General features: G+C 39.3%; 1 protein-coding gene across 1 annotated transcript; it reads left to right on the forward strand.

Moving 5' to 3' along the window:
• Positions 1 to 272: 272 nt before the first annotated feature.
• syt2a (synaptotagmin IIa) lies at positions 273 to 16,455 on the forward strand (the record flags this gene model as incomplete). The annotated part of the gene is made up of 7 exons (XM_043225375.1): positions 273 to 467; positions 7,981 to 8,112; positions 8,827 to 8,994; positions 9,077 to 9,244; positions 10,305 to 10,422; positions 11,121 to 11,254; positions 11,333 to 16,455. Coding segments are annotated over 7 exons (1,131 nt in total), but the record flags the coding sequence as incomplete, so codon positions are not given.
• Between the last annotated feature and the right edge of the window lie 1,989 nt (positions 16,456 to 18,444).

The following is an 18,444-nucleotide window of genomic DNA, read 5'->3' on the forward strand; positions in this document are numbered from 1 at the left end:
CGTTTAATGAATCGACAGCTTTACACTAAACATGTAACTATTTTTAGCCTATGCCATAAAAGAAAAATGCTGTTTTATAAAACATATAAAACTTTCCATTCATTTCAATGCAGTCCCTAAACGACCGTTGAGTTTCGCTCAACTCAGAATGAAATCCAGTGGCGTCAAGGCTGTATTGTGATTGGTTTATTAAAGCGCAATAGTAAGCAATGCAGCAATTTCTGGGCAAACATCTTGAATTCCGAAACGTACACAATGTTTTTATTGCATAATGCCCTCTGTTCCTCCGTCTTTTCTCTCGCTCTTCAGTGCCTCCATGGGCCATCATCGCCATCGCGATCGTAGCCGTGGTCCTCATTCTCACGTGCTGCTTCTGCATCGTTAAAAAGACCTGCCTTAAGAAGAAAAAAGGCAAGAAGGGAAAGAAAGGCAAGGGAGACATGGGAATGAAGAACATGAAGGGAGAGGTACGACCACCCAACACCAGCGCTCTTCACCCTTAAAGGGACAGTTCACGTCAAAATGAAATATTTATATATATATACTTACGCATTCTGATGTTTAAGCCCTGTATCTCTTGCTTTCATGACACAAAATGAGATGTTAAGGGGAGAAAAAAACAAGCTGTTCCTTTAGATACAGTGAAACTAGATGGCAAGCTCCAGAATACGATACAAAAATAACTGTCATACAATGTCTGTTAATCAGTAAAAGTCATGTTTGAGCAGCTTGAACATTCTTCCAAACATCTCTTTTTTTGTCTCACAGCACAATGACTTGAGAGTCAATAAACACATTTTGGGTGAACTGTTCCTTTAAAACCGTATGAAGAGACAGAAAGACGAATGTTTTTCCACTTGTTAATTTCCGTCCGTTGCTAATGAGTTCGATACGTATCTAATCCGAATCTTTCACTCGCTTAATGCCTTTAACAATGCGATGCATTTGATAGACTCGGCAAAGCTTGTCTGTTTTAAAAAACGGCCGTGTTACCACCTCGCATATCCTTAATATAGCTTCTAGGTCAAGCAAATGGATGGTTGGTATTCTGGAAAGATTTTTTTAGCCATTTAATATTCATGAAATATAAAATATTCAGCGTCGTACGTCACTTGCTGCCTGTAAAGCAGGAAAGCTACATGAAAGATTTCCCGCCACGTCACTTCATTTGCCGCGGTCGTATAATTTGGTTTCCAAAAGAATGTGCGCGCTGTTAATCTTTTGTGTTAAAAATGACATATTTTCCAGCCGACGCGCAACAGCACTAAATCTTTTTTATCTGTGCTGGAAATATAATAGCTGTATTTTTGCTGTAATTTGCTGTATTTGTCGTGTTGTGTCAGATCCCGCCGTGTGCTGTATGTTTGCTATTGTGACAAGCTAATTTCCCTTTGGGAATCATTAAAGTTCTTCCCGTCATATCCTAATATATCATTTTCTATATAAATGAAATAACAGAAAATCTTAGCACCACCAAGACAAGCTTATTATTTATGGGAGACCATGGCTTATTGTAACGCATTATTTTTCTTGTTTGTAAACCACTGCATATTTATCTGCTAGATTATTGTACGGTATAAGTGCTATTTACATGTATATGTGCCACTCTAGACATATAATAAGATTAGATTTAATATTGAGTCAAATATTTATATCACTGTTAATATAAATACAAATATATTAAATAGTGCTGTCAAATGATTAATCGTGATGCATGGTTTTTGTTTACATAATATATGAGCTGCTGTATATATATGTGTGCTGCGTATATTTATTTGGTATATGTAAATACAAACACATGTATATTTAAGGAAAATATGCAGTTTATATATGAAATATGTTTTAGATAATATAAAATATAAATGTATATACACCTATGGATATGGATGGAGATATATATATATATATATATATATATATATATATATATATATATATATATATATATATATATATATATATATATATATATATGGATAGATGCTAAAAACATATTTGAAATCCAACATTTTTGTTCAATTATACAATCATTGTATAAATACTGTATTTATATTATATTATGATAACATAAAAAATATAATTTTTATTTAAAAATTTTATTTAAAAACATATATGATTTAAGACATTTAATGGGTTACAGTAGCCCTCAGTCTCCCTTAATGTAAAACAAAATAGCTTTCTTTGGTTTTAAAGTTGATGTTTGTCTTAGCCTGTAACAGAACGTGTTTATTGAAACCCAAATGTGTCATTTTTGATGCATGTCCATTAAGTGTTACTTGATTTCCTCTACTTGATTCTGTCTTGTGTGAGCTCAATCTCTCCCTCTCTCTCCATTTCTTCACCTCTCTATCCTTCCCGCTTTGTGTCTGATATGTGCTCCGTGTATCTTGACCGTGCTGGACCTGTCTTCTTACGGTAGGTGTGACATGGCTTGCAGCGCCCCACTTTGACCGCCTGGTGTAAGCTCAGACCAGGGCGGGGGAACTGGCTGGGAATGAACTCTTTGGCTTCTTCTTGAGTCTTGCAAGCTGCAGGGGTGCTGAGGTTGCTTGAGGAGCTAGTTTGGGGTTGGTTTGGGGAGGGCTCGCATTCCACCAGTCTGACATGCCACATGAACACCGGCGGGATGGGGAGTACAGCCAAACAAGTAGAAGGAATGGCCCTTTTAGAAGTGGATGTGCATTTGGTTATGAACTTAAACTTCATCCTAGCTTACCGAGAGACACCCAACACACCAATCCTCACTAACATGCATGTTGAAAGGGTACGGTTGGTGATTTGTCTTCTAAAAGCTGCTCCACCTATCGCAAATCTGTCCCTTCAATGATCTGTAAGTTAAGTCGCGCGACGTACGTGCATCTTAATATATATAGCTTAGTTAAAGCAGATAGCTGTCAGCAAAAGAACCCAAAGAAATGTCCAGATGAGGTGAAGCAGCATTTGAGACAAAGCCCAACGCATGCCCTTCATACAGGCACCAGTGAATGACCATGACTTGACTTGAGAGTAACTTTCCTGGACGACCCATTGTGTGCAAAGAAGCGAAGAAGCGTTTACTTTTCCTCCTCACATGTAGAGCCGAGCCGTGGGATGAAGTAGGTGGCGTGGGAAACGAGCCGTTCACCGGGAGACCTCTTATAATGCTTTCGTTTGTTTTTTCGAGCTTTTGTGCGTGTGTGTTTGCGTGCGTGAGTGAAAATTGTTAAGGGTGATGTGTGTAATACGTTTAGTGTTCGAACTTTTAATGCAAACCGTGTGGAAATGCACGACACTTCCTGAAATTTGAGAGTGATTTTTAGGCAGTGGCCTGAGCTATGTGGCGTCACTCCAGATTTGCAAAAAAAAAAACGATCCAGAACTGATTGGCTGAATGATCTCTAACCCAAAATGATAGATAGATAGATAGATAGATAGATAGATAGATAGAAGTGAATATTAGGCTGGCAGGGCAGTGTTATGATTATCCAGACATCAGCCAGTGGTGTGTGTTTGATCATCTTTGCTATTCCACAAAGCCTAGTGATGCAGAAATTACACACTTCACCTTTGATATGTCACTGCCCTGAGAACTAATTTATCATGCGACTCTTAAATTATAACGCGTACGCTTTTTTACTGGTTTCTCACCATTAACGCACATCATAAACTTTGGACACGCAACAGGCCGGTACTTGCGTTTTCTTGGGGCAGTAAATGGCACCTAAAAAAAACTGAGACTGAACAGGTTTAAATTATGAATTTTAATGCAACAAACACGGTTAATGGTGCTGATTTGATCACAGGGCCGTTGGTGCAAATAATCGTTTATTGTGAGCGATTGATTTCTCCTTCACCGTTTCTTATTCCATCTGCCACCTTTACTAAGATGAATGTGCTGGAACTTAGCATGACTGCCTCTGAATGCTCAATGCAAGTCTCCTGAAGTTATGTAAGAGAACCACTGCACACTTCATATTAGCAATACCGCATTAGTCTGTTACATCATTAATCATCCTCCAGATTTAATGCCAGCATCTTTTTATTCACTATGTCTTGAACAATTATGCAATCAATGAAGGAATATTTCAGACTTTGCATTTTGTGGCTTGGCATGCATGAATGCATTCTATCCTGTCGGTTAAGATATAAGAAATGGTGCTTTCTATGTGTGTGTGTGTGTGTGAGATAGTATGTGTTTTTGAGTTTGCGTGTGTTGGTATATTTGGGGTGAGTGGTCAGGAAGGACGAATCCTCACCCCAAGCATTTTTTGTTCTATTTAGAGACATTCTGATTCAACTCTTTTTGTTCATCTTGTATTTCTTTTCCTTTCTTGTTTTTTTTTTTCCCCCCCAAAGCTGAAGCAGACATCTCCCTCTATGTAAGCTAATATTTGCTGTTTCACTAGCGTTGCGTTTGAGGCTGCATAAATCCTTCAAAGTGCATAACAAATCTGAGAAATGCTTGATCTGATGAGCAGTCGCAGCGGGGATCGGGTAAAGCTGTTGGATGTTCCCACGTGGATGAGCTTGATGGGGTCACTACTACCCCCAAAGCTGTGTTAGTCATGTAACAGGGTTATGTACTGTGTTAACTCCATCTCTTTCAGAGGGCACGAACGCTAGGCTAGCAGAGGGAAACTTTCGGTTAGCAGCATAATGTCTGGTCTGCTTTACCTCTCAAACCGTGTCCTAACCATCAAAATGCAGATTTAAGATTTCAGATTGAACGAAAGAAGCGTCATGGTTATGTGACGTGAAAAAAAAAAAATCAATCGGAAATAACAGCCAATCAGGACAGTGTGTGGGCGGAGTCTCTGTGTAAGTGCACTGTCTTTATAACGACGTGAACGAGCACGTAATTCAGAAATATTTAACCATTTTAACACTATTAAAAATAAATAAAAAAAATGATAGTTTTATAGTTTTTTTTTTCATTTACTTCTAGGCAGGGTATGTGATTTGGTTGAAAAAAAAAAAATTGTCATACTGATTGAAAGTGTTTTTTTACATCCCTATAACAATTAGTAATAGTGTGCTCTCACCAAAAGTTCATTTAATTATCTGCGTGAGTAGATTAAATACAAATTAAAGTAAAAAAAAGTACAAAGACGAATGCACAATGTAATTACGTTAAGTACGTCTTCCACGTGAGTTAAGAATCTGCATGCGAGTCGTAAGCCACGTTTAGTTTGACATCACGTTTTTTAATTTAATTGTTTTTAATTGTATTTATATCATCTGTGGAAGGCTTTGAGCATAAAATGTTCAGTCATGTTCTGTCCTATGGCTACGATCAGCTGTTCTGCTTTCTTGTACATATTTGCATGCCTGCAGGCCGAGCGAAAAATTATTAATGTTATCAAAGTAAGAATTCACTGCAATGTTTTCTCACCGATGAATGAGACACGAGCAACCCAGGCTCGTTGGAAGTACGTTCCTCCACCTACATTTCTGTCAAACTCCAAAAACATGAATCACTGCAGCTTCCAAATGAGTTGAACACTAGAGGCAGTAAAACCTCCACAACGTTTATTCCTTTTCACACAAATTATGATTTGCAGGCACACCATTTTTTAGATAATAAGGCCTGTTTTTTGTATAATTACTTGAAGAACACTGTTGTGAATTCAAACCAATTTTAAGACCGTGAGCTCTGAAAAGGTTTGAATCTCGTGAATAAACAGTTCGACAAACCAGCTCAAATCCACATACGAAAATTAAAATATCACGACTGCATCAATACATGTCTTTTTATATCACTTTTGCATCTGCTAATACTATCGGCTAGGTTTAGGTTTGATTCAGAGGAAAGAGCATTAACTTTTAGAGACACACCTTAGATACTTGGATAATGAACATTCACGATACGTGCCTGGCGCAAAGTTACACAAACGCACTGAAGCCACGTTTTAGTGCCATTCACTGGACATCTACATTTTGAAGTGCGTAATAAGTATAACGGTGCTGCAGAGATGCATTTAGAGGCAAGTATTTTCGTATGAGCCTGGGTTGGACTTGATAACATGCGTTCATGTTTGTTTTGGAGAGAGAGTATGCAGAGGGAGGAATCTTAAAGGAACGTTCCACTATTTTTTGAAGTAGGCTCATTCTCCAACTCCCCCATAATAATAAGTTTTACAGTTTCTGAATCCATTCAGCCGATCTCCGGGGCTGGCGATAGCACTTTTAGCATAGCTTAGCATAGATCATTGAATCCAGTTAGACCAGTAGCATAGCATGAAAAAAAAATACCAAAGAGTTTCAATATTTTTTAAAACTTGACTCTTCTGTAGCTATATTGTGTATTAAGATTTTCTAAGCTTATATGATTAGGAACTAATAATCAAGGACGTTTGCTGCCGTATCATGGCCGCAGCGCACGTTGTGATATGACACAGCTTATTGAATATTACGCCGGAATGAGAGTATAGTTCCTAATCTTGTAAGCCTAGAAAATCGCAAATGTTCATTTTATGACCGCACACAATATAACTGCAAAAGTGTATATACCGAAACTCTTTGGTCATTTTGGAATGCAATGCTACTGGTCTAATTGGATTCGATGATCTATGCTAAGCTATGCTAAAAGTAATATCGCCAGACCCGGAGATCGAAAAACACTGTGGGGAGTTGGAGAATGAGCCTATTTCCAAAAAAAGTGCAGTGTTTCTTTAAGACCTGAGGTAAATTATCCATTGTCACTTTTGGTATGGCTGAAAAGGACACTGAGCAAAGCCAAAAGGGTATTTAAAGTCATGTTACTAGCTTTATAGTCTGCATGCTGCTGTTCCAGCCGTGAAGTCTCACAAATAGAAACTGTTAATAGAATTGTTGTTTATATGGCTGCCACTGCAGCTGGTTAGGACAAAAACCCTTAATATCACTGAAAAGATGTTTTCTTTACACGTCGCAGCCAATCTAGAAAGTGAAAAAACATCTGACAGGCATATAAAAGACATTCTGATAATGGTACATTCGACAAACGGTTTACAGAAAACACAGCAGAACTTAATGTATTCTACTCCAAAGTAAAAAGACTGTTTCCAACTAAGTACAATATACAATTGTGCCCACTGGATCACATTTCTGTCTTCTAACCGCTTCAAACTAAATTTGAAACAAGATTTGATCCCACAGATGTCACATAATTTGGCAAATCCAGAAACAGATATGCTATACCCTGCCTATACGATCCAAATTTGCTCGAAGAATATCCAGCATGTTTCCTTCTTTTATGATTACACTATTATGTTGAATTTAATCTCAAAAGTCATGTTCTTGTACGTTTTGCAGTATGCAGCACACACAATAGACCGGCTCGTCAAGTAATATTCAATTACAGCGCAGGGCACAAAAGTATTAATTACAACAGAATCATTAAATGAAATTACATGACAATACAAGTTCATTAACATTCTTTTTTTTTTTTTTTTTTTCGTTGTCATTCTGAAGAGCACCAGGGCCGTGAGAAACGATGATGTGTAAAATAAGACTTATTCTGCTCTTGCACTGATCTTTAGTGTCTGTCTGCAAAACACTTCTTCCAAATTCTCCATTTTGCTACATTATATAAATGAGCTGATCTAAATATTGGCTTCGAAGCACCTACATGCTTTGGTCTCTTCTAAATTTTTCTGCTCGTGCAAAAGCGAGTCATCCAGTCATGATCTCTCAGGGTTTTATTATACCCTGCAGACAGTTTACGGACAGACCGCTTCAGTAAGACTAGAAGCCTTCTGTCTGTCTGTCTGTCCCTCCACAAAATCAATGTAGACGATTGCAAATGGTGTCATGAAAGGAAAAGTGAAATCAAGTCATGTTGATATGAAGGTCATCGCTGACACAGTTACATACAGTAACACCCGGGTGGTTTGACACCTGGCAAACTTCAGGTAAGCTGAGAAATGGCCCAACGAACCATGTTTGGGGAACATCATTTACCTTCCTTTGCCTTTGCTCTAGTTTCTCCTCTAACATCCGTCTGTGCTTTTGTCTCTCCAGAAACAGGAAGAGGATGACGATGAAGAAGATGTAGACATGGCAATAACTGAAGAGAAAGAGGAGGAACCGAAAGAGAAGGAGAAGCTTGGCAAACTTCAGTTCTCCCTAGACTACGACTTCTCTGACAACAAGGTAAGACCGTTTAACTCTTTACATCCGCTTGAATATCTAAGTGAATGGTCTTAATGTCAAATGATAGACAGAAATATTAATGCCCAGACCTTCAAGTCAAATCGTCCTTATTATAAAATTTTGCAATGCAAATTGTGTGAAAGCAGCTTTACGGTATTAAACGTGGAGATGGAGTCTTTACTGAAGTGATTTTGCACCTTGCATGCATGTACACCAATCATAGGAGATTTTCCAAACAATAGGAGCCTTATAACCACCTATTTTCATTCAGAAATATTTGCAAATGGACAAGAAGTCAGGCAGTGTCTTCAGAAACTTTTATTTAGGCTTTAAGTAAATGGTGAATTAAGCCCAGTGTTATTTTTATATCACAGTGTTTTAATTTGTATTAATATTTGCAATTATTTATTTTCATCTTATTTTCCATTTAAATTTTTTGTTAAAAATTTTATTTACGTGTTTTATAATGTATTGTGTTTCAGTTACAAGTATTTTATTTTATTAAGAAATTAATTCTTTAATCATTTTGGTTTTTGTTTAAATCTGTGGCAGCGTTTACAAAAATCATTAATAGGGGCACTTTAAATAAAGATTTTTCAACTGGTTTATGACCAACAGAAATCTATTCGGCTTTAAAGATACTGGGCTTTTTTTGAACACACAATTTAGCTTTACTTTGTCGGGCCACCATCAGACTGTTCTCATTGTTGACAGCTGACAGTGGGCATCCTGCAAGCCGCGGACCTGCTCTCCATGGACAGCGGCGGCACCTCAGACCCGTACGTCAAAGTGTTCATTCTCCCAGACAAGAAGAAGAAGTTTGACACCAAGGTTCACAAGAAAACCCTCAACCCCGTCTTCAACGAGACGTTTCACTTCAAGGTGCAGGATCTATTACGGTACAGTCCCGGTTTTTTATCGTTCCGGCCTGTCGAAGCGCTCACGGGCCGATGTTGATTTCTAGATTCCGTTCACTGAAATGGGAGGAAAGACTCTGGTCATGTCTGTGTACGACTTCGACCGTTTCTCCAAGCACGATGTGATCGGTGAGGTGAAGATACCCATGAACACCCTGGACCTGGCACAACCCATCGAGCAGTGGAGAGACCTGGACAGCGCAGAGAAAGAGGAGGTACACCTGTCCTTCATCTGTCAGCTGCTTCACGCTAACCAGCAGCTGTCGTTCGCTAATAATAATCAGAGTTAATGAACCAGCGCCTCTAAACATGCTTTTATGCCCGTTATGTTACATAATGCTTTGCTTTTCTGCTTTAACACGTTTCCATTAAAACGACTGTTTGATGAGACTATTGATGTATTATTCAGTCTGTTTACTCTCATTGTAAACCGACTCAGTTGACTGCATTGTTCCAAAACAAAGACGTTTAGCAGAATGTTCGAGCTGCTCTTTTTCATAGGATTAAAGCGAATAATGGAGAAAAACACAAAAGTGCATAAAACTACGAAAAGTTAGAACATTTTTCAATCTTATGAAAAGCGGTAATATATTGGGAAATGTTATTAAAACATCCATTTTATGTGAATATATTGTAATGTAATACATTGCTGTGTTTTCTGCATCGACGATCCAGTCTCCAGTGTCACGTGATTCTTCAGAAATCATTCTGAGATGCTGATTTGCTGCTTAGTTACTATCAATTACTATTGCTGCTCAATTATTAATGATGTTATTATTATACAGGCCTGTGCTTAAAACAGTGTTTGTGTAATATTTAGGTTTTTGATGAATAGAAAACATCAGTGATGTTCTGTATATGTTATATGTTTTATAAGATTAGAAATGACTTTACTTGGTGATTAATTCATCTTTACTGAATAAAAGTAATAAGTAAGATTTAAGTATGAAATGGGGCATGTGTCACAGGATCGGACACGTAACATTGGTCATTTTTGGACCCTCATATCATAATGGGATTCAGGCAATATTGTGATTAAACTTTACCTCATGGAAATCTATAAATACTTCAGATCAAATGAATGCAAATAAGCTCCATAATCATAACCATTTTCATACTCCACATAATCGTAGACAGGCATCTAAACACTTTAATAGCATTATTACAGCTCTGACTAAAGTCTGCATGTGCTCAGACGTACACGGATGCCATGTGTTTTTCTCCTAATTTCACGCTATTGCTCTAAGGCTGCCTGTTTCATTTTTCCTAACACAGCCTGAAAAGCTCGGAGATATCTGCATCTCTCTGCGCTATGTACCTACAGCTGGAAAACTCACCATCTGCATCCTCGAGGCTAAGAACCTGAAAAAGATGGATGTTGGAGGACTCTCAGGTACACACACACACGGCACTGCTTTCTCTCTCTCTTCTCCAGAGAGTGGGTGGAGATGAACTCGTGCTGAAGACTGGATATTCCTGCATATGCTATAACCAAAAAATATGTTTTGATTTCTGTTTTCTCCGTTCACTTTTATGCTATATATGTCCATGCATTGCACATTCTTTGTTTCGGTTTCAGTTATTCATGAATGATCATGTTTCTGTGAGACACGCAGCAGGCCTCTGTGCCGCAGCAGCGTGTTTGTCACGCCTGTGCTTTAGTGTCAGTGGTAGCCATGCAGAAGAGCTCGGGCTCACGAGCTGACTCCGCAGTCCTTCCTGTCCCCTCCAGTCAGTCCTCACTGCTGCCACCTGCTGCTGCCTCTCAGAACATACACGTTTATATGTGTGTGTGTATATATATACATACAAACGATCATTTAATTATAGTTCATTTGCATCAAAAACCATGTTTTTTTAAATCGTGCATCCCAATTATTTTCAATCAAACTTGCATTTGAGTGTTTTATTAGGTTGAAAAATTCAAGACCTATCCTATCTGTTATTTTATGCATTGTTTATTCGTATTAATCTGTGACTCAGCAATGCAAGTAAGGAAGTATTCATTAGATACAGAACTCGGTAGCCTGCTTACTGAAACATCTACAGCATATAAACGCATGACTTCCTGTACCGGCAAACCCTCTGCAGATCCCTACGTGAAGATTCACCTCCTGCAAAACGGCAAGCGGCTGAAGAAGAAGAAAACGACCGTGAAGAAGAACACACTGAACCCGTACTACAACGAGTCCTTCAGCTTCGAGATCCCACAGGACCAGATGCAGGTAACGCTTCACACATCTCCACACAAGCCGCTAGCGTTATCGACGCTCCTTCGAACTCTCCGTTTTTTTTCCTCCCAGAAAATACAAGCTGTGATCACGGTGCTCGACTACGATAAGATCGGCAAGAACGACGCCATCGGGAAGATCTGGGTGGGCAGCAAAGCGCAGGGCACCGAGCTCCGGCACTGGTCCGACATGCTGGCGAACCCACGCAGGCCCATCGCTCAGTGGCATCCTCTCAAACCCGAGGAGGAGGTGGATGCCACGTTAGCAGCCCTCACTGCCAAGAAGTAATCCTGCTCTTCTTCCTTCCCTCCCTCTCTCTCTCTCTCCTTTCCCTCCCCCTTTCATTTCCTTCACTTTTCGACATGCACAACACGTCATCTTACCCAATCAGCACTGAATTACAGCCATGGGCCGCCAGACTAGAGGTATTAAAGAAGACCAGCTCCAACGAGAAAGCGTCTAATGAGAGAGACTCTTCCCGCAGATGTTCAGGCCGAGCTCGTAGGGGTGTATATCCTTGGGGTCCGTTCACAGAAGAGATGTAAGCTCACATTCACGACTAAAAATATCATAAACAGCATTCCAAAGTTTTCCATCGGGGACCAGGGATAAAAAAACACTGCCTCTTCCACTGCCTAATTTAACACATTCCTTCTAGATTCTCTGGTCATCTAGATGAAATCAGTTCTGTTGCTTTTGTCGAGTCTGAAAGGACAGTGAAGAATTGTTTGTCATTGTGAATAATTAAATAAGTTAATCAAAAAAAGTGGGAACGGGAGAGATAGTTGGACTAGATGCTCCTGCCCAGACAGAAGGAATCTTTCAGGTGTCGAATACACTGCCTGCAAAACAACCTCTTCTTCCATTCTTCAGTTCCAGCCGGTCGGCTGGCTTCTTCCACTGCCCGACATCCTAACAAACCCTGACAAAAAGGAGACAAGCCTTGAAACATCGTGAAATAAGCAATTCGTAGCTGCCAGGGACGTCTTCCTGTTAGCATCGGCGTATTTGTTTCTTTGCTTTGATTTCTTGTGGTAAAACGTATTCTGCCTGAGCACTTTAAATGAAGGTGTGTTTTTGTTCCAGTCAATGCTTCGTTACTGTTACCTGCAGTTTTTGATGTTCTGAATCCTCTCCTTAAAGGAATAGTTCGCGAAAAAACAAAAATGAAGTCATCATTTGCTCACTTTTCTTTCTTACGGCGGCGGAAAACAAAAGGAGGAGTTCAAAAGAATGTTCATGCCGCTCTCTTCCAGCCCCGGCTAATTCGTGCGACCTTTTGCCAAATCGTTTATATTTGATGAGTTGGGTTGCGAGTACGAATCGCTCGCACCTAGCCCCGCCCCTAAATCTAGACAAATCGTAAAAAAAAAAAAAAATCATACAAGTGGGGTCGTACGAATTTGTACGATTTAGCCACCTCATAAAATACGTACGACTTGGTCATGTGTCGTCTCTTCCATACTATGGAGGTGAATGCTGACTAAGCTTAAAAAATACAGTATTTTCCAAAAATCTCAGGAGAGAGCAGTGTGAACATTCTTCGAAATTTCTCCTTTTGTCTTCTACGGAAGAAAGAGGGAATTTCATACGGGTTTCGAAAAACATGAGCGAACTATTCCTTCGCTTTCGGTTTTCATGTTATTGTTTCACGAGAAGAGCTGATTGAAGGCACTGTTACGTGTGTATTTAACTGCACATCTTACCAAACTGCTGAACTTATTTGCACTACTGGAACTGCATCCTGTACATATTGCTCTGTCGATCTCGGTACACGCTTTTGTGACGGCGCATTCTTGAGACGACTTGTCAGAGTTCGCATTTGTTTAAAAAGGGAGCCTGTGTCATTTGAAAGCTGCTTTAGGGCTTACCGTACGAGTCATTGTGTGAGGATGTGAGTCTCAGAATATCGTTTCGCTTAAGACCGACGCAGAGCTAAATCTTTGCGCGTTTTATCCTCATATTTCCCGGAGAAACTCTTTTGGCAAAGATGATACCTACTGATATGCGTTCGGTTATGAAGTAGTTGGGAAATGAAGCGAAATTGCAAGCCTGAGTTGGATCAAGATTGTTGGAGCGTTATTTATTGAGTAGAGACTTTTCATCCAGGCCAAAAACGACATGTAGAGAGCCAAGAATGGATCTGAGGGAGACTTTGTTGTGTACATGCCGTAACCCAATAAAAACAAGTCGTTCTCGTGAGGAAACGTCACTTTAGCGGCTTTCATCTCATCACTGGAGCGTTACTCTACTCCCACACCGAGTCGGCATTAATGAAACGTCTGTCATTGTAAAAAAATTCGAAAACTGCACAATAAAAGCGCATCAGCTCATGCTTTATATTCAAAGTCTGCAAATCGCATTATAGACCGTTTTTGGCTTCATCCGTTGAGTTAAAGTCATTAGGTTCCAAAACAAGATCGGACCCCTTTGCCTTTTATTACATGAGGGAAAAAAAATTCTAAATGTCTTTTTTTTGACATACAAGTACATAACGTAATTTTCCATTTTGAATATTGCCGTTTTGCGCCACTCGAACGAACGAATGAAAAAAGCCGCTTCAGTGAGGTTTGCCGAACGAGGTTCCCACCGGATAAATGGAAGCTGCTCTTCTGACGGGCCGCGTTCAGTTGCAATAACTCTGTGGTTGGATTGAGAAACAGCGGGTACTTCCATCTACATTCACAGTGCAAGGTCAAACGAATGTGTGCTTAGCGCTTATCAGTCGTTTACGTGACATCATGCTTTCTTTCCCCTCTAGTATCCGATCGAAACCTTTTCTTTTTTTTTTCTTTCTTTGCCGTTACCGTCATTTGTTCCGGTGCGATCTCTTACACGGATACGTCTCTTATTTCAAAGGACTTTCACGAAAGGAAAAAAAAACCAAAAAACGCAAGCAACACCCCCCTTCCCGAACCCATAGGCGTGTAGTTTGACCTATATATGCATAGTTCCTACTTTATGATACTGCATGTTACAGTACAAAAAGATGCGCATGTTTCAGAGATGAAGCAAAAAAATATATTGTGTACCTAAGTAGGTGTTCTTTGTCATTTTAATAACAAAACGGAGGGGGTTAAATACTGTGTATATTTTCTAATCAAATCAAATATGTATTTATTTTCTGTGAGTGGGTACTGGAGAGAATATGAAGTATACTAGACTAATCTTCATTTTCAGATTCAATCCATGCCTGGACATCATGAGCAAATACTGTATGTTAAGTGCTTCGTGTGAACTAATATAGAATGAAAACGTAGCCGCATGCTTGCCGTCTACTAATATTGTTAAGGAACAAAATGATGTATTTATTTATTTATTTAAAATCAGTTATTTCTATTTATTTTTCAGAGTAACGTTTGTATGCGTCTTTGTCAGAATCCGTTCGCAGGAAGTCAAAACTTCCCGCGGGGGGCTCCAAGTGGATATCCCCCCCCTCCTCCCATCTTGTAGGATCCTGTAATCAGCAGAGTATCTCTGTTGGAACTACGATGTAAAGTTTCAGAATCATTATATTTAAAAGAATTACACTTTATTATCTTTTTGGGTATTTTTTCTTCATCTTTTTCGCTGTCAGTGCCAACGAGAGAAGTCACGTTTACTGCCATTTTAGCTGACTTTACGTCATTCTTACGTGATTTTTTCGGACCAACCGATTTCTACCTTGGCAACAAAGTTGCCGGAGCACAATACTATCAATCGCGTTAGAAAACTTGGAGTCCCCACTGTTTTCTAAAAAAAAAAAGCTTTTATTTAAGAATCTTTTACATGAGAACAGCGTTTAACTAGCCAATAAATCGTAAGTTTGTGTGTGCGAGTGTGAATAAGATAAAGCCATAAGACTTGAGCTAAATCTTTGGAGCTCAGCTATATAGATGTACTTAAGATGATCCCAAAACGTCTCCTTCCTTTCGTAGGCTGATCAATCTCCTCCACATTCCACACAGTCTGTGAAGCTACGGGGCCACACTGTTTCCTAAGATGTGCTAAGTTTAGCATTATTGGCAGTTCAACCTGAAATAGTCAGTCTTTCGGTTAACAATGTGTCGTCTTGAGGGGTTTTCTTTGAGTTTACGATGATTTCGGTGTATGTTGGGTTTTATAATGCCTTGATTTTACACAAAGTGTGCTAGGGACGTCTGGATGAACTTCTACTGTACATGTGGTCTTAGTTGTTGCCATTCCACTATGTACGTACACGCATGCATTTTTGGGCAAAGGGCAATTCAAACCGTTCATTTTTATTAACAGTTCACAAGCCAGAGTTCAGTACGGGACAGAAGATCATTCGGAGCAGGAATTCGGCTTATCCGAGCAATCAGCATGGCGTGAGGTTTGAGTGCGAATGCGTGCGATTTTAATAATAATGCATAGGCCCTTTAATAAGGAATAATCATTTGTCGTGAGTTACTCGAGCACTGCCATTCTGCCTCTACGGCAGCGTGCACAATGAACATTTATTTGAAACATTCCTGATCGTAAACCACGGAGTCGTTACTTGCAAGCGAAGACATTTGAGAGCAGTCCGAAAACTGCTGATGGAGTCCGTCTCTAAGTTGCTCTCCATGTATAAAACCAGCTCGGTTATCTTCGTAACTCTCTGTGACTGTTTTGTGTCATACAAGTCAACGAGAAACCGCTCTAAAGCCCGTAACGGAGATGTTCTCTTTAGTTTAGTTTCTTTCCGAATGCTAGCTGATGCCTTTATGTCTGCTTGGGCGTGATCACGTAGCAAAGTTCTGGGGATAAAAGAATCAAAAGCCTGCCATTGTGTCTTTTTGATTTGATTCTTCTCTTGCACTTTTCATTCTGCTTATCTAGAGTTGTAAAACGCTCTTTTTTCTATTTGTATCTATTTGTGATGGGTTTCTTTTCTTTAGTCGGTGGGAGACTGTGAGGGCTCGTCCCTCAGGCTATGTTTGTACCTGTTTCGGTGTTCTCGTGTGTGTGCGTGTGTTCATGTCCGTATTGTCGTGCCTAGTGTGGATCAATCGCATGCTTTAGCCCTTGATGGGACACTTTGAGAAAACGTTGCTCACAGACTCTTCCCACAACCCCCTAGTGGACAGTACATGAGCATCAGCAATCCTTGTAAAGACGTCAAGGGAACCAAATAGCTCTACAGATTTACCATGTGTGTTACCAGCTCTGTACTGAAACAAATGAGAAAATAAAGGCCTTTTAATTACACTTAACTCTGGCTGATGTGTCGTATTTAACACCGAATTTGCTGCTTAGAGGATCTTCAAAAACTTTAGTGTACAACTATTTCTAGGGACTAAACTGGCCTGTTGTGCTGTATTTTAAGTGTAACAATAGTGAACTTACCGTGTATATAAGTCTACATCAACACACACACATTTTTATTACATAAATACTCATACAGTATATATCTACATATATATTAAATGTATTTAATGCACAAACATAACATTTTCCTTACATGTGTAACGGTGTAATGATCATACAGGCAGGCAGAGGGCAGCGCTGCACTTTTTTTGTATTTTTCAGTGTGTTTTTAATACTCGGGCAAACCACCATAAACAAAGTGCTTTGAGCATTGGTTCAAGATTACAGGTTAAAAACCGTGGACAATAAAAAAAACAAAGCATCTGAAATGGCATGTGTGTGACGTGCTTCTGTTTTATCCATATAGATGCTCTTAATTACAAACGAAAGGCACAAATAAATATAAAACACATTCGACTGGTTCGGCCAATCAGGTCATATATAAACACTACAGATGTAGAAGTAAAGGGGACAAACGGGGCGGACATGAGGAGAAGGTTCTGGCAGAGCTTCTGAAGGTCTTACTGGACCAGCTGAGCGTTTGAAGGAATGGCAGTTTGTTGGGCTTTTCCCTGCTGAAAACACCAGAGCCGTGGTTTGGCTGCTTATTACCGGTGTTCCCACGAGGCTTCTTAACAAGCAGAAACCTCACAAACTAGTTTTTGCTGGTCGAAAATGGTTATGAAGGGAGACTAATGGCAGCCTGGTTCCAAAAAGGGGGTTTCCCCATCGAAGAACTACTTAAGAACACTTTCTACGAAGCCTTTGTATTTATAATACATTGTAGGGGCATTCTTGAGGCATTATAACGAATGCATACCAACACAATAAGTATAGGATGCTTTGCTAAGTCTACTAATATTCTTTCAACTAGAAAAACACCAATTTTTATACTATGAAAGTATTAGCTAGCTCACATTAGCCCAAGGTCAAGATACGATAGTCCATTCATTAAACGAAGCAGATTTAATATGGTGCTCATAGTATGTAATCAAACTTGTTATAATCACAAACATACATATTATAATGTAATTGTTTTTAGGATTATTCATGAGATGTTAATACTCTGTACGTTTTTTTTTTTTTTAAATACATTCATTATAATGCCTTAAGAATACCTTTGTAATGTAAATACAGGCTTCATAGAAAGTGCTGGCATTTTTTCATTTGTCAATGAAGAACCTTAATTTTTAGGAGCCCTAAACCAGTCTGGACCAGCACGGACATTAATTGTGTGTGTGTGTGTGTGTGTGTGTTGGCAATTATGGTTCATGAGGACACGGATGTGTTTAATAAAATGGTCTGACAGAGGGATTACAAATTGAAGGACACTGCATGTCCCTGTATTTAAAAAGGCTTAAAAACATACTAAATAAACACTATTTTTGATCATCTAAAAATGCATAAAGTGTCCTATTAAGGGTAGTTTTAAGCGTAAAGCAATAGCACATACGGTTTTTAGAGTATACAAACCATTACACCTATGGAGACTCCTCATAAACCACAAACACCAACTCTGTGTGTGTGTGTGTGTGTGTGTGTTTTCAGCAGGGATTCTAACATCGTCTACACAGATCCTGAAACATTTAGAGTTTAGAAAGCGCTGACATTGAGAAGCCATCGATTGATTGGTTGCTGTGGGAGAAACCGACACCGTTCTTACAATGTGATTGGAGGACCAACTTCAGGCGGTAAAGCCAGTTAACTAGTTCAAGTTATGTTTTCGAACACTTCTCTAACCAAGTCGATTACGATGTCTGACCTCAGCTCCACTAGCTGCTAGTCTATCACCTAAACCAGCTAGAAACCATCTAGATCTGGCTACCACTTTATTCTGTAGGAAAGTAAATACCTGCTTTTTTTTTTCTCTGGAACACAGAAGAGGAAAGACATTT

Source organism: Puntigrus tetrazona, chromosome 23 (assembly GCF_018831695.1).
Source record: "Puntigrus tetrazona isolate hp1 chromosome 23, ASM1883169v1, whole genome shotgun sequence".
Lineage (NCBI taxonomy): Eukaryota > Metazoa > Chordata > Actinopteri > Cypriniformes > Cyprinidae > Puntigrus > Puntigrus tetrazona.